At 37.4% G+C, this 15,957-nt stretch overlaps 1 protein-coding gene and 1 long non-coding RNA gene across 2 annotated transcripts in view; one reads left to right on the forward strand and one right to left on the reverse strand.

Moving 5' to 3' along the window:
• Positions 1–8,508, forward strand: part of braf (B-Raf proto-oncogene, serine/threonine kinase) — a 70,820-nt gene extending 62,312 nt beyond the window's left edge. Inside the window, exon 19 of the mRNA XM_088003250.1 lies at positions 3,164–8,508. Coding sequence (XP_087859376.1) covers positions 3,164–3,186 — 23 coding nt within the window. The 3' untranslated portion in view covers positions 3,187–8,508. The remainder of the gene's footprint in view (positions 1–3,163) is intronic.
• On the reverse strand, positions 1,922–2,711 carry LOC148152579 (uncharacterized). The gene is made up of 2 exons (XR_015762129.1): positions 2,634–2,711; positions 1,922–2,558 (listed from the first exon to the last, which is right to left on the reverse strand). It is a non-coding gene; the product is annotated as an uncharacterized LOC148152579 (long non-coding RNA).
• Positions 8,509–15,957: the final 7,449 nt, after the last annotated feature.

The following is a 15,957-nucleotide window of genomic DNA, read 5'->3' on the forward strand; positions in this document are numbered from 1 at the left end:
GTATTTAAACTAGAGGTGTGCCGATCGATCGGCCACCGATCATAATCGGCCGATTTCCGTGAAAAAGTGTATGATCGGTGATCGCCGATCACAAACCGATCACCTGCTTCTCATTTCCAACCTGCCTGTGCAGCTGGTCTCCTCTTTCCTTCACTCTGCGCAACGCGCAGCAACAAATCCTAAGCGATGTGGAACTATAACGCACTGAGTGAATGGGGAAGTTTGCGTGTTGCGGCGGAAAATTGAAGCAGGTCAAAATGCATCAACACGACGAATCTAATATTACCAATAGCGGTACAATTTGCACAATACCTGTTTTGTTTTGTTCTTGGAAAAAGTTATTAAAAACAAGTTTTATATCTAAATTAAGGTGAATTCATGGTTCCTTTTTCCACATAATGTAACCGATAGTGCTTATGATTAAAAAAATAATAATTATGTGATCGGTATTGGTGATTGGCCCTCATGGGTGATCAGAATCGGCGGGAAAAAACCTGATTGGCACATCTCTAGTTTAAACAGTATCTCATGACCAGTGACGTGTGGTGAGGGGAGGCAGGTGAGTCATGGGAGAATAATATAATGATAAGATAATTTATATTGCTATTTTCACCCTGTGTTTTGTACTATGAAGTATTTATTTTTTATTTAGCTTTACCAATTTGATTATTTTTTTCTTCAAAATCGCTAAATTTTCGCAATTTCCCATTCAAATGCTCAGAAGCGAAACTGGTGAGGAAGCAGGAAGCTGAGCCTCACTTTGGATTGCGCAACCTCTCGCTAACTGCACTGGCTGCCACTCGATAGGAACATGTTCCTCCTGTCTGTATGTCGCCAATAAAATGATTAAAAATCTTGTAATTTATAAACTGATTTTCCATACGTTATATAGATAAGCTAATCTATATAATGTACAGTGTTTGTTGTCACCAACTCTGTGTGTAACAGAGTTGGTTACACACAGAGTTCGTGTGCTGAGGAGCGATCAGAAACGGCAGAGAACAGACTCGAGGTGAGGCAGGCAGTTGTCTTGCCTCATGGCAGGGGGCGCTCATGATCCCATAGGTGAAGCTACACACAACTAGTTTACGTGTAGCTTGGCCGATACAGAGAGCGAGAAAAAGGTGGTTTTGAGTTGTACTTCAGCGGGTTTTCCCTTTGCTGTGCAGCATAGCACTAAATTAATAATATCTATATTTCCAAGTTTCATTAAGTTAATGGAATTATTCTACCTTGGCAGCGCGGCTATTGATGGCATGTGAAAGTATAGTCTTTTTGCCCTTCAATGTTGCCTGCATGCGCAAAATGTCCATATGTGAACAACAACATGCAGGGGGTCTTATGATGTCAGTGCCTCACCAGCCATGAACCTCACTGCACATCACTGCCCACTACACAAATACATATGAAATAATATGCTTCAATCCATTGAGCATTCAAGTTTCTGCAGCTTGGAGTTGGAAAATAAGTAAAAAAAATTATGATACAGTGAAAATACTTAAATTGTTTATAGCTACGCATGAATGAATTCAGCAAGGCAGCCTTATTATCAAAAAAGGACTGTTCTGGAGACATTCATGCACAGTTGAAAATATTTAGCAGCTTATAAATATTTGACCACTTTTCATCACCTTCATCCCCTTATTGTCTGCGCCGCTTTGCCTTCACTTAATGCAGAGGATCACGTTACATTGCTGAGCCAATCAGAGCTGCGGAGGAGCAACCCCCCCCCCCCCCACCGCTCAACAGTTTCCAGCAGCGCAGGCGACATTGTATTTATCAGAAGGGTTCAGTGAATGCGCATATGAAGCTGGGGGGGTTCGGTACCTCAAAAAAGGTTAAGAACCACTGGTATAGAGCCTTAGATTCTCTTTTTACCAGATCACAAAGATAAGTTTGTAAAAATTGACAGAGGCACTGCTGCAAATTATAAACAGTTTATTGAATTCACAAATGTTTCATGAGTAAGAATAGTCATGATTTATTTTGATATACAAAGTGACCACACTAAATGTGGGAGTCTTTGCTGGCCCTGGGATCCTTAAAGCTGAAAATTGGTTAAAACCCAATTAAATAAAATTAGACTGCTTGGGGGAGGAATAATAATAAAGAAAACACAAATATAACTAAATTCACCTAAGTGTTCCCCAACAAAAACACACTCACACAAAAATCCCTGGTGAATACAGCAAAGGAAAGAAAAACTTCCCTTCCCCTAGTCTTCTCAATCTAAATAAAACAGCCTAGGACCCAGGGACAGCATAGGTCCATGTTTGAAACAAGCCAGAGGGCTACAATAGAAACTCCCTTCCCCTAAACAAAACCAAAAAAATAGAAAGTACTTTTAATCAACAATAACTATCCAAAAAAGAACTAAAACAAAACTGAAATTAAAGCAAATCAAAAACTGAAACAGTAGCAGGCCAACATACACACAAAAGAGATCTAGTAAGACAACCACCTTAAGCAACCAGATAATAATGAGAAACTGTCTTTATCTTCTCTAAAGTGAAACTGGTCAACGGCGCTCTGTACGTCACTCTCTAGAAGTAAGTGGCCTAAAACGATCAAGTTGAGGAATCAGAAATAATTCTAAACCACCTCAAGATCAATGTCAAAAAAATAAAACATACCTCTCTGCAAGAATCATCAGCCTGGGATCTGCTCTCCTCAGTGATCTACCTGCTTTTAAATGTCAACGCCGATTACCTGTCTCCCTAACAAGCCAGCTGCGCTCTGTCGCAGCGTCTTCCATATATGGGCAAGAGGAAGTGTGCAGAGCAGCCCACTTCCGGGACAAGATGCCCCGGCTACACCCATATCAAATAAATAAACACACTTCAAAGATGTGCCAGGCCTTGACTAGTCACTAAATGTGCTTCCTTCAAGTCATTCTCTAATACATTAACATATGTGGTAAACAGTGAGATAGCAGTTAAAGACAAATCAGGCTTCTGGTTCTGGTTCATTTCTAGAGCATTTTTTAGATTAACCAAAGATTTCTACCTCCCATCTATCTGTAGTACAAAAATCACCATTAAGATAGTTCTAGTTTTCAATAACTTAATGTCTGTTCTCCATGCATTTCCTACCTTGTGCCTTACTTCATCAGAGGATGTGATGGGTTATACATGTAATAACATTGCTATTGTTGTCTTTCTAGGGGAGTTTTCTGCATTCAAGTAATTACAGCCAGCACAATAGTCCATCTCTCATCACCTCTCAAATGTCTTGTGTTCTTGCAATGGATTCATCTATCCCTGGAAAATAATAATAATAATAATAAAAAAAAACGATCTTGAAGAATGTGCAGTTTTCTTCCTTGGCCTGCCATGAAGGAGATGCATTCACTAAAGGTTCTTTCACAACAAAAACGAAGGACAGATAAGGGATTGAAGAAAGTTATTGAAGAAAAACAAGATGCAAGATTTTTGGACAAAATTGGTTTTAGATGAAAAGCCGTGAACTCCATAGATCGGTTTGTATCTTTGAAACAAAGCTGGAATTTTTGTTCCAGCTTTGCTTCTGAACTGCAAAGCTGGAACTGAACTGCTTTTTTGATGGACTGCAGAGCCGTGCCAGATGAAGAGGCCTCTCGTCTGAAATTAGTCCCCTGATTGAAGCCGGTGTTTTTCTTGAAGGATGTTAACATAAACATTGTTTTTCACTTCTCACCCTTTCATACTGTCGCTACCTTTTGCTCAGAGCACCGCCCATCCGAAAAGCCATTTTAGAGGAAAGGTTCCTTGGAATTGTGCTGCAGGATGTCTTGTGTTTCTTTGACTCTTTGTGATCTTAATTCTGCAACAGAAAAAACTGTTTTGCCTTCATGTTTGGACTATGCCAGTGATAAGGAACAGAAACTCAAATCTACAGTTTTTGTTATTTTGAAAGAATCTCAGAGTCCTCTATAAACTTGCTGGTCAGATCTGATTTTCTAACAGCAGATTCTATTGGTTAAAGTTTTTTATATAGGCAAATTTCCTTCTACCTTTTATCCGACTTTGGGATTATCTAGCCGCATCTCCCTAAAGCAGTCTGGAGCCCTCCAACTAACTGAACCATTCATCGGTTCTGGATGAGACATCTTTGAAGTATCTAAACCGCAGAAGTTCCTCCACACTGTCCCTGTATTCAAACTGTCCACTCATTCATTCTAGATGGCTCCTGCTTACTCTGAATCAGAAGGTTTGTAAGATTGACAGAGGGAATAAAAATGCAGAAAAATTAAAATGTTTTAAGTTTTAACAGTACACCAAATAATACTATCCCAAAATAAAAGCGGGAGGATTGATGTAGTGAGTGAATGAATGAACACTCTGAATGCAAGTCCCATGTACAGCGCTGATGACGTCTTTGGGCTTCCAGATTGTTTCCCCAGGTAGTCACCATCTCTTCCTTCCTCTACTGAGCGAAAAAGTTGCACACTCTTTAAATTTCGGACCCAGCTTTTTGCTGCTTATGAATGACTGCCTAGATAATAAACCAGATCTCTAACCAGCTTTTTTATTTTCTCTGAACCATACTCCATCATTCATTTCATTGTTTGTTGAAGGATTTAAGGCGTTAATATTGGTTCCTTAAATTTAGTTTTTATTGTTTGCCTTCTACTATACAGGCAGGTCTGCAGATTTTGACATATTTATAAGGTTCTTTTTTGTTTTTGCTTTTTATAGCTTTATGCTCAGAATAGTTCAGTCTTTCTTTTAATGTTTGTTTTAGTCATTGTGACCTGTGTACTTGCACTTTGTAGAGAGCGACTAAGCAATTGGCCTTTTTTTTTTCTTTCACCTGAAGAATGAGTTACAATCTGAAAAGCAGATGAATCTTGATTTAAGTGCCATTTAGTCATCCACAGAAGCTGGACAATGAATATTGAGTTGCACACACTCAGAAATGATGTTTCAAAAAGTGAAGTCCAACATAGCACAAAAAGCTTTCAACCTTGATTTTGAACCATCTTACCCTGACCCGTTATTTGCACTTCTTTTCTTTTTTTTACTTTCCTCTGAGCTTTGGTTCTCGTTCCCTCAGCAACTGTTTATAGTTTTTTCTGTTTGAATTGGAATAGACTCCATTAAGCCAACACATCTATAAGATTAATGCTATATGCTATAGTCTACGCAGTGCTGCTATCTTCCATTGCAAACTACCCAGCAGACTCCAGAACTGTGACTGGTGTAGATACTAAATGGAACAGCTAGCAATCTTAGCCACAGAATTGAGGGGCAAATGGGGCAACAGAGCTAAAAAAAGCAACATGTGTTATAAAAAGGATCATGTGATACTCTCTATTAAACATCTAGAACTAGAAACTAGAAAAAAAATTTCAAGGTTATTCCCATTTCAAAAATCACATATCTGTGTTTAAATCACCCTAACATGAACAGCAGCCCCACTTTGGAGAGAGAACACTGATTGAGGGATCTAACCAACGTAAAGAGCATCCAAGCTGCTTAAATAAAAAAAAAAACTTTTCAATTTCCCAGTCATCGTCTAGCTGTGGGATATGACTGAGAGTGTTTCAGGTGTAGCCGACCTCCATGAAATAACATTATGAAAGGTTGATGGTGGAAGCTAAATATATTTTAAGCAAGGAAATCTTGAAAGAATAGAAGCAGTAGAAGTAAATTATGCATATTATTCAAAGCAGATATAGAACTGAAAATTGACTTCTGACACAACAAGAGCCTTTGTAACAGATATACAGGTCTATACCTTGGTAATGTCATGTGGACCTGCAGGGGCACTGTTATCTGACAGTTTACTTACTGAACTCTCTCATTAATCCCAAAGATCCTCTGTGTCAGATATATGAGTGATCTTCATGAAAGTGAGTGAAGAGGAAAAACTTCTCCTCTTCAAGCTTCTTCTCTTTGTTGAAGCCGCAGTATGTAACTTGTACAATTTGGTGAAACACTCACCATGGTGTGACAGTATAATATTTGACAGATAATCTGTGAAGAGATCAAACTCATATCAGTACTCCTACTACCATCTGCAGAAAGGCACCGCTTCCAGTCAGAAACCATCAATCAAAGCCAGGATGAGAGTCTTAGCACTGTCAGTCAACCTCAGGTATATGTTGCTCAATGTGCTACTGGTGGAGAAACAATTTACCATTCAAGGAAAGTTGTTTATTCACTGTCATTGGCTATGCTAACTATCCTGAGCATTCATGGCAGGCTCTATGGTGGAGACCTATCTGTAACATAGAACTAGCTGTAGCTCATCTGCCTCATTCCACAGGCAGATGAGCTTTTTTTTTTTTTTTTTTTTTTCCAGATTATCTGTCCATACAACAAATATGTAAAACACTGTCTCGATATTTCACTTGTTGACTCCTGATAATTAGCTGCACCAGCATCTAATCCTACCCAAAGTATTTGATCAAAATGAACGAGGGACTGATTATCTATATCTGTCATCTAATGTCCAACACTGTTTTAAGTTCCCTACCACTTGCCATCTGTGGCATTAGATTGAAGTGGCATTCAGGACCAAATGATGTTCTGTTGAAAGGCAAAACTCTAGACAGTTTGGGCAGGGCGTCAGTGTCTTTAGACTGTTTACATATTTGTTACTGTTGCTGAGTTAAACTATCATAAGTAAAACAGACTAAAGAGGGAAGACTTTCAGAAATTATTGTTACTTCCTAATATGAAGCAGGGTGTTTCAGGTAACTGTTATTGGATGAATGTGTTTGCGTACATCCATGCACATCAGAATAGGGTTACTTGTCAAAACCAGAACAGTAATTGCTTTCTACTGAAAGCTGCCAGAATTTGATTATTTTCATTAATAGTTTTTGTCACACATAGTCATTTGCTACTACAGGAAATACAGGCAGACTTGGTTTACAGTAGAACATATTTAATTTAGTGGGTAGGGTGTCAGTCTGTAAGATATCCAAGCTACTGATTCTCATTCAAGTATTGATTTCTTCCTACAGTAGAGACTAAGTTACTACTGTCATATTGGCTGGTTATTGTCTGAGCGTAGTTTTACTTTGTTTCTCCTCAGATACTTCAGTCAGCATTCATGCCTCATTTTTCTAACCAAGCTTTTCTACAAGTTCAAGTGTTCTAAGACTGAAGGTATGGTCTTTAAATAACTGCAACTACAACAACCAATCACTAATTGAACTCAAAACACATGCTTTTTTTATCACTTTTCATTACCGTCCCTCTTTTGCAGTCGATGTGAAGTCAAATAAGTGAAGATGGCTTTCTGTACCACGGAGCAGCTAATCTCTGTGAAACACAAGTACTTGAGCTGAGTCGAGATAGATACAAACATCCAATCAGAACAGTCTAAACAAAAAGATGCATCACATCTTCTACACACTTCACAAACAGAAGTGTGTATGTGTTTTGCTCTTTACCTAGTAAAGTGTTGTTTGACCCAATTTAAGATCATGACTGAGGTAAAACTCTGAGCTCCTAGTTGACTTAGAGTATAGCCTTTGTTCTCATCCTGAGGTTTTGGAATCATCCTTCCGTGTTTGTATTTTCTACAGCTGCTTGCACACTATGAAACCTGAGTAAGCAAATGATGATGACTTTACAAAATCTGTTTTAATTTCTGTCATATTATTTTTTTGCAAATATAATGGATAATGGCGAATCTTTCAAATTACAGGTCAATCTACGTTCCTACCCTCATCTATGGTCATAAGTTGTGGGTAATGACCAGAAGAACAAGATCAGGGATACATTGATAAACTGAGTTTTCTACATAGGCTGTCTGGGCTCTCCAGACACCCTATGGTCTGGAGAGCATAGCGATAGGGTGAGAAGCTCAGTCATCCAGGAGGGACTCAGAGTAGAGTCACTGCTCCTTCACGTTAAGGCCGTTGAGGTGCCTCGGGCTTCTAGTTAGGATGCCTACTGGACGCCTCCCTGGTGAGGTGTTCCGGGCACGTTCCACCGGGAGGAGGCCCAGAGGAAGACCCAGGAAACGCTGGAGGGACTATGTTTCTCAGCCGGTCTGGGTACACCTTAGGATTCCCGCAGAGGAGATGGCCCAAGTGAAACCTGAGGCCTCCCTACTTAGACTGATACCCTCGCGACCCGACTCTGGATAAGTGGAAGAAAATTAGTTAATGGATAATGGATACATCATTAGTTATCTGTTAGCAAAGATTGAGTTTGATCACCTGGACAACCTACTCTGACCCATGACTTTCAGTTCGGTCTTTTCCATATCTTGTGTTCTTTTTCTTAAAGAACTCCCGACTGTCCTCCTAGCTTGCATCTTTAATTAATTTCAAGTGTGACCTTTACAGCATTTTTTTCACATGTAAATAGTTGTAAAAAGAATATACTGTCAGTTTGCTAGAAGGCATGGAGAATTTAAATGTAACAAATTCATTGATGCTCAAAACTAAGACATTTTGATGAGATATTAGTGTAAAAATATTTAAAGCTGTAAATATAGGGAGAAGGCTTTATGTATTGGTTGTGAATATGAAAAACTGATATATTAAAGACGTGCATGAAAGTAAAACTTGATTTGTGTCCTTTTTTTGTTTTGAATGAAGTTCTATCATGTTCCATCTTATTACTGCATTTCGCTATGTTTTTGTCACTCATTTCAGAAAGTCCAATTCAAACACTACAAAGATTCATAGAGACTGTAAAATATTTCATGCTTTTTTGAGCACTATGCCTCACAGAGTGAAAACCCCAAATTCAGTGTCTCAGAAAATATGAATATCAAATAACATCAATGAAACAGTATATTTTAAACAGAATTGTCAGGTTTCTTAAAAGTATGTTCTTTTCTACACACTGAATACTTGATTGGGGCTCCTTTTGCATGATTTACTGAATCAATGCAGCATGGCACGGAGGAGATCAGCCTGTGTTTCTGCTTAGGTGTAATGGAAGCCCATGTTTCTCCCATGTTCCCGTGGGATCTTGAAAAGTCTAGAAAAAAGACTAAAATTTTATTTAATTTTGAGACCTCTTAAATAGGCTTTGCACTGAACAGTGAAAAACATCAAAATGAGTGACAGATCAATTGATACACATGGAGATGATGAGGCATCGCAGGTGGATGGCATGGATGAAGATTACTTGACGTGAGACTGACTATAACATGAGATAAACTATCTGTAGTTTATCTCATGTTATAGTTTATTGGACACAGTAAACCAAGAAAAGCTAACAAACTAAAAATTTACAAAGAACAAAATGAACGAAGAAACTAAATTCAAAGGAATAAACCTGTTACAAAAGCTTTTTGAGCAATAATTAAGATGGGGGAGACTTAGGAGAATATGGCAAGATCATAAAAAAGTATGAATTCATTTATTGTCACCATCCTCTTGTGCAGAGATTGTTAAAAATAACTAGTTCCAAAAACATTGCAGTGTAAGAAATGCAATGTAAATACAATACAAACAAATATGGTAATATTTACAGCATACACGCACATATCCCAGATATCACTCGATGTTAAATCAACGTTGAATTATAGTCAATGTTTTGTGGTTGAAATCTAATGAATGACATGCCGATGTCTGATCAACCTTTGATCAATGTTCAATCAATGTATACTGTTTTTCCGCACACCTTCCCCTCCTCTCCTCATCAGAGCTCTGGGTCAGAGCATTTTATTAGTGAGTGGGGGTTCTCACATTTTAAATTAACCACTGTAGAGGATAGTCGGTGCTGATTCCTTTCTTTTTTTTTTTTTTTAACTTTATTTTTGAAGGGGTTTTTATACAGGGCAAGCCATAACAGTAACAAGAAGGGAAAGATACAAAAAAAAAAAAAATACAAATAAATAAAATAAAATATCACAACCAGGACAATAAACGGCACTCAAAAAAAACAAACAAACAAACAAACAGAGAGGTCACCAAGGGAGGGAGACGGCTATACCATACAAAAAGATAAAACTAAACTGACAGATAACTGATAAACGGGTTACAGTGTATGTAAAGTTCTGTGAAGAGTCAGGCAGGTGGGAGTTTGTTTCCATATTTACCAAGTCCTGCCAGGCTACTCAACACCTGACTCCTCTTATCGCACCTGATGACGTAATAATGGAGCTCAATTTACTCTCGAGTTCCTATATGTTAACCATTTCAACCAATATTTTTTAATTTTGTTTTCCTGAAGTCTGATGGAGAAGGTGAGCATTTCCAATTCCCGAATTTCTTCAACGATCGCTGACCAGTCTCTCAATGTCGGTGAGGTCCTACTAAGCCACTTTCTTGTAATTGATTTTTTCCCTGCCATCAGTAGTATTTTCAACAGGTACTTATCCTGAGTGTTGAGTTCTTTTGGTAGATTACTTAAATATATAGTTTTAAAGTTGTGTTCAATTTCAAAACCAAGAATTACACTTATCTCTTTGGATACCTTTGACCAATAGGAATAAATCAATGGGCAATCCCAGAAAATATGAAAGTGGTCAGCCATTACATTATTACATCGTCTCCAACAAAGCCCAGATTCAGCTCTGCCGGACTGAGAAAATGTTCTTTTGGGGGTAATGAAAAACCTAACAATATTCTTCCAAGAAAATTCCCTCCAACATCCTGAGCTAGTGGTGGTGGAGTTAATTTGGCATATGTTTAACCACTCATCCTCTGTCAGTGATATTTTTGCCTCCCTTTCCCATGAAATTTTAATATAAAATGTTGATGTTTTTTTAATAGCTTCTAAGCACATATATAGTCTGGACAGCCTTTTCTTACAGGGTTTATCTTTGTAAGCATCAATGAAGACGTTAATGAGGTCCTGATCATATTTCTCCGATATTTTAATGTTCTTATTAAAGTGGTGCCTGAGCTGCAAGTATCTGAAAAAGTCTCGTTTGTCAAGGTCAAATTTTTCTTGTAGTTGTTGGAAACTATCCAGATCGGTTCCAGAGGAAATCACGCAGTATGATGTAAGGCCTTTTCTGGTTAGTTGATTGAATTTTGAGTCAAGTTGTGCTGGTACAAAATCCCTATCATGTTCAATCCATCTTAATAACCTAGTTTTCCTCTCTAAAAGTGGGTTGCGGAACTCTCTAAACCAGATGCTGAGGGGGACTTTTGTAGAAGTGCTCAACTCTTCTGAATATATGGTCTTGAGGTGTTTATCCCCCAGCAGGGCTTGCAGGGGGATGTCGATTTGACTTAATTCTAGTTCTTTCCATTTTGCTTCATACCCCTCTTCACACCAGTAAACCGCAAATTGTAGTTGTGCTGCTCTGTAATAACTTTCTAAACATGGGAGTGACATCCCTCCTTTATCTCTTGGTAATTGTAATGTTTTATAGCGTACCCTTGGTTTCTTATTCCGCCATATAAATCTGGAGATGATCCGGTTCCACTTGTTAAACTGCTTTGTAGGAATTTCTATTGGTAAAGATTGAAAAAGGAACAACAGTTGAGGTAGAATGATCATTTTTATGATTTCTATTCGGTTGTACAAATCGAGCATCAGGGGAGCCCATCTGTCCAAGTTATTTTTTACTTTATTAGTCATAATACCATAATTTGCTTTGTATATTTTGTTTAGGTTTCTGGTAATATTAATACCTAAATATTTCATGGTTTTTGTTTTCCAATTAAATTTGAACCGATTACTTATATCCTCTCGCGGTAAGTAGTGGAAGCACAGGGTCTGAGTTTTTCCAATATTTAATTTAAAACCTGAATAAAGTCCAAATTGGTGGAGGCAGGACATGAGGTTAGGTAGACTGGCATCTGGGTCAGATAAGGTCACCAGAACATCATCAGCGTATAGACATGTTTTGTATTCTCTTCCCTTAAAAAAGATTCCCTTAATTTCTGGATCTTCCCTAATTTTTTGAGCAAGTGGCTCTATGAAAAGTGCAAAAAGAATTGGACTCAGAGGGCATCCTTGCCGGCATCCTCGCCGGCATCCTCGTTCCAGAGAGAATGTTCCTGAAAGGCCACCATTTATTTTGATCCGGGCTACTGGCGAACTGTATATTGATTTTAAACAACTTATGAGAGTATTATTAAAGCCAAACCGCTGTAGGACCAGATATAAGTATTCCCATCTTACAGAATCAAACGCTTTTTCAGCATCAAAACTGATTGCTAAAGATTTCAAATGATTTCTGTTCATGATGTCGAGCAATTGTAACGTTCGCCTCACATTATCCTGTGTACGTCTATTTTTAATAAATCCTGTCTGGTCTGTATCAATCAGTTCGGGGATGATATTTTCTAGTCTACTGACAATAATTGAAGTGAATATTTTATAATCAATGTTCAAGACCGAGATAGGCCGGTATGAGCTACATTCACTTTTATCCTTTCCTGGTTTAGGTATAACGGATATTATCGCTTGTTTCCAGGATGGAGGAGTCTCACCTCCTTTAAGCACATGATTAAAACAATTTAGCAACAAAGGTCTTATAGAACTCCTAAACATTTTATACCATTCAGCTGGTAATCCATCACCACCTGGTGACTTACTTGTTTTCAGTTTTGAGATGGCTTTATCGACCTCTGCCGGTGTTATTTCCGCAGATATCCAATTATTTTGCTCTATGCCAATTGAGGGGAGATCTAAAGAGTCCAGAAACTGCTTCACTGAGGAAAGGTCGGTTAATTTGGGTTGACTATATAATTTCCTGTAGAATATTTCAAATGATTTATGCATTTCTTCTGGGGAGAAACTCATCTGATTGGAAATGGGATTTTTAATTTTAAAGATAGACCTGTCTAGTTGTTGTTGTTTTAGTCTCTAGGCTAATATTTTTTTTGCTCGAGGTCCATTTTCATAGTAAGTTTGTTTTATATATTTGAGATTAAGTATCACCTTATCATTGAGTTTCCTATTTAGCTCCCCTTTTATTGCTGCAATTTGTTGTAGCATAGAAGGGTCTTTGGTTTCAATATGTTTCTGCTCTAGAATATTTAGCTGTTTAGTCAGGTCATTGAATTGCTCAGATTTTTCTTTTTTCTTCCTTGATGCCCACATAATAATTTCCCCACGCAGTACTGCTTTTGCCTCATCCCATAATATACTTGGGGACAATTCATTGCTGTTATTAAATTCTAGGTAATCTGTGAATTCCTTGTTAACAAATTTTTCAAATTTGTCATCGTTCAACAAAGCTGTGTTAAGTCTCCAAATTGTTGTCTTAGGATGAGAATCTAAACATAGTGTCAGATATACCCCTGAGTGATCCGACACATCCCTAGTACCAATACTGCAGTCTAGGACCCTGTATCTGTCTGCTCTGAATAGGAAAAAATAGTCAATTCTTGAATAAAAGCCATGTGAGTGAGAGAAAAAGGTGAACTCCTTAGCCAATGGGTGGCATTCCCTCCAGACATCAAATAAGCCAATCCTTTTTATCATTTTCTTTATATACAAAGAATCCGGGTTGATTTTTTTTAAAGGGTTTGAGGAATCCAAGGAAGGATGCAGTTGTGCATTCCAGTCCCCTCCACATATCAAAACACCAGATGTTTCGGCCAATATGAGATCGAGCATTTTATCAATAAAGGTTTTGTCATGTCCTGGAGGTCTATATACGTTAAGTAAAGTTACTTCATTTGAGTCTAATGTTCCCTTTACCAGAACAAAACGACCTTCTTTGTCTGTAATTTGTTTGGATACCTGGAAGTCCACGTTATTTGCAATTAATATTGCCACGCCCCTAGTGTGTCCATTTGAGTAGGATGAATAAAATGTCTTTTTAAAACCCTTTTTTTTTTATTTTTCATGGTTCTCTTTGGTTAAGTGGGTTTCTTGCCAGAAGATTATTTGTTGCTGTTCTCTCTTCATCTTAGCTATAAGCTTTCCTCTTTTAATTGGATTCTGTAACCCGTGAACATTAATAGTTATAAATTTATATTGCTGTTGGAACATAAATCTTTAAATGAATAAATCCCTCTAACTTACACATCCAAGGTGACCATAACAGCAGAACATTTATAAAAATCAAAAACAAAGAACCTGAAACTTCTAACCTTACAACAGGAACGACTTCCACAACAAAACGACTCATTAAGGAGTCTTGGATGAAGAGAAAATTCCCCATGAGATTCTTCTCATGGGGGGTCTCTCCAGTGCGAACTGACATAGCTCGTACGAGTATAATCTCAGTGCACGATCAGAGCCTTTAAACCGGTCTTGTGAGAAATTCTGTTCCCCTGTGAAAATCTGTTCCTCCTGTGTCAGGAGCGCGCATTGCAGCCAGAGAAGTAGATTCAGCGGATCTGACCATTTTCACGGCGCTTCTGATCGATTTCTCGGTAAAAACTACTCATATAATCATGTCAATGTTGTAACTTTCAGTTTAATCGGCAGCTATCAAAATAAAAATACATACGTAAATAAACGACGTCCTGTGTGGAGGTCTTTTTACGCTGTTTTGTGTTATTTTAAACGCGAAGAAAATCGATCTTTTTTTCATTTTTTTTCAGCTTTTGTCTCGTAAGCCTGACAAATAAAAGTCAGTCAACAAACACAGGTTCCCAACACGAAGTGTGCATTTATAATTTTTCATTTCTGATAAAGGAGGAGGGAAGCTGGGTGATAGCAGGGCACAAAAATAAAGACTTCCTGAAAAGATCAGAGTGTAAACTTTTTGGTCAGTCCCGTTCTAATGATAAATAAGGAAAATAAGGAAATGTCTAGTATGCTATCACACATAATAATTTTTGAGAATTTGGAAACAGTTACTTTTTATTTCCCAAAGTTATAGGGGGAGAAGAGGAGAGAATGGATATTTCACCAGCCTGATAAAATCTGTTCCCCCCCTTAAAATGGAAACAAATTAATTTAACCACAAAGTCTTTCACTGTGTTAATTCCCCTTATGATCAACAAGAAATCCTGTGATTTTCATAACATTTGCTCTTTTTTTGACAAAGTTAGGATGGGGGAACAAAATATTTTAGCTCTTTCAGCCACCTGAAATAATATGTTCCCCATACATAAAATGGACATGTATAGTGAATTATTTTCTTTGTTACCTAAAATGTGAATCATTAAATGAAGCTGTTTATTTCAGTTTGCAGAAAAAACTCCTAGCAAAAGAGGTTGTGGATTTTCCTGTTTCCACTGCGGCGTCTACAGCATGAGGTTTACATTGCTGTGAGACTTATTCTTAACAGTGGTGATTATAACATTAATATTCTTATTTTGAGTGTTAATGAAAATTTTTATCATGACTATAATTTGTATGTTTTGATAAAATAAATATGTACTTAGCCAAAACATAATACATCAACATGTGAAAACAGTTATTTAACAAAATTGTTTGTGTATAACTTAATAATTTCATTTCCTGTAGTTATTAAAAGTAGATGCGGTTGAGGGTCAAGAAAACCCCCAACATCCTGCATATGTACACTTAATAAGTACAATAATTGAAACTTCAATAAAGGTTAATTTCAGATGTTTTTTGGATCTGTGTCACATGAGAGCTGCTCCAACTCCAAAACTCACACCTTGACTCTTCAAAGCTAGACTAAATTATTCTCAACAAATAGCAGAATATTTTAATCCATGTTTGGGATTTGTGAAACCTTTATGTGATTTGTTGAGATTACTTTATTAAGTAATCTCAATAAAGATGAGATTACCATTCACACTTGTTCTATGCAGTCTTTTTCATATTCAATTCTAATTTAGAACCACTTTATTAATCCCAATGGGAAATTAAATGTGGTGTAACTCATTACTTCTACAAAGAGTTATTGCAAATGGTGATGGCTCAAGTAAGGAAAAATCTTCTTCAGTTGTCTTTTAAGTAAAGTTTCACAAATCAGAAAAAAGGTTTCACAGATTTTATCAGGCGCTTAAAATATTTTGTTCCCCCATCCTAACTTTGTCAAAAAAAGAGCAAATGTTATGAAAATCACAGGATTTCTTGTTGATCATAAGGGGAATTAACACAGTGAAAGACTTTGTGGTTAAATTAATTTGTTTCCATTTTAAGGGGGGGAACAGATTTTATCAGGCTG

Source organism: Poecilia mexicana, unplaced genomic scaffold (genome assembly GCF_051168715.1).
Source record: "Poecilia mexicana isolate PSO_F unplaced genomic scaffold, ASM5116871v1 scaffold_23, whole genome shotgun sequence".
Classification (NCBI taxonomy): Eukaryota; Metazoa; Chordata; class Actinopteri; order Cyprinodontiformes; family Poeciliidae; genus Poecilia; species Poecilia mexicana.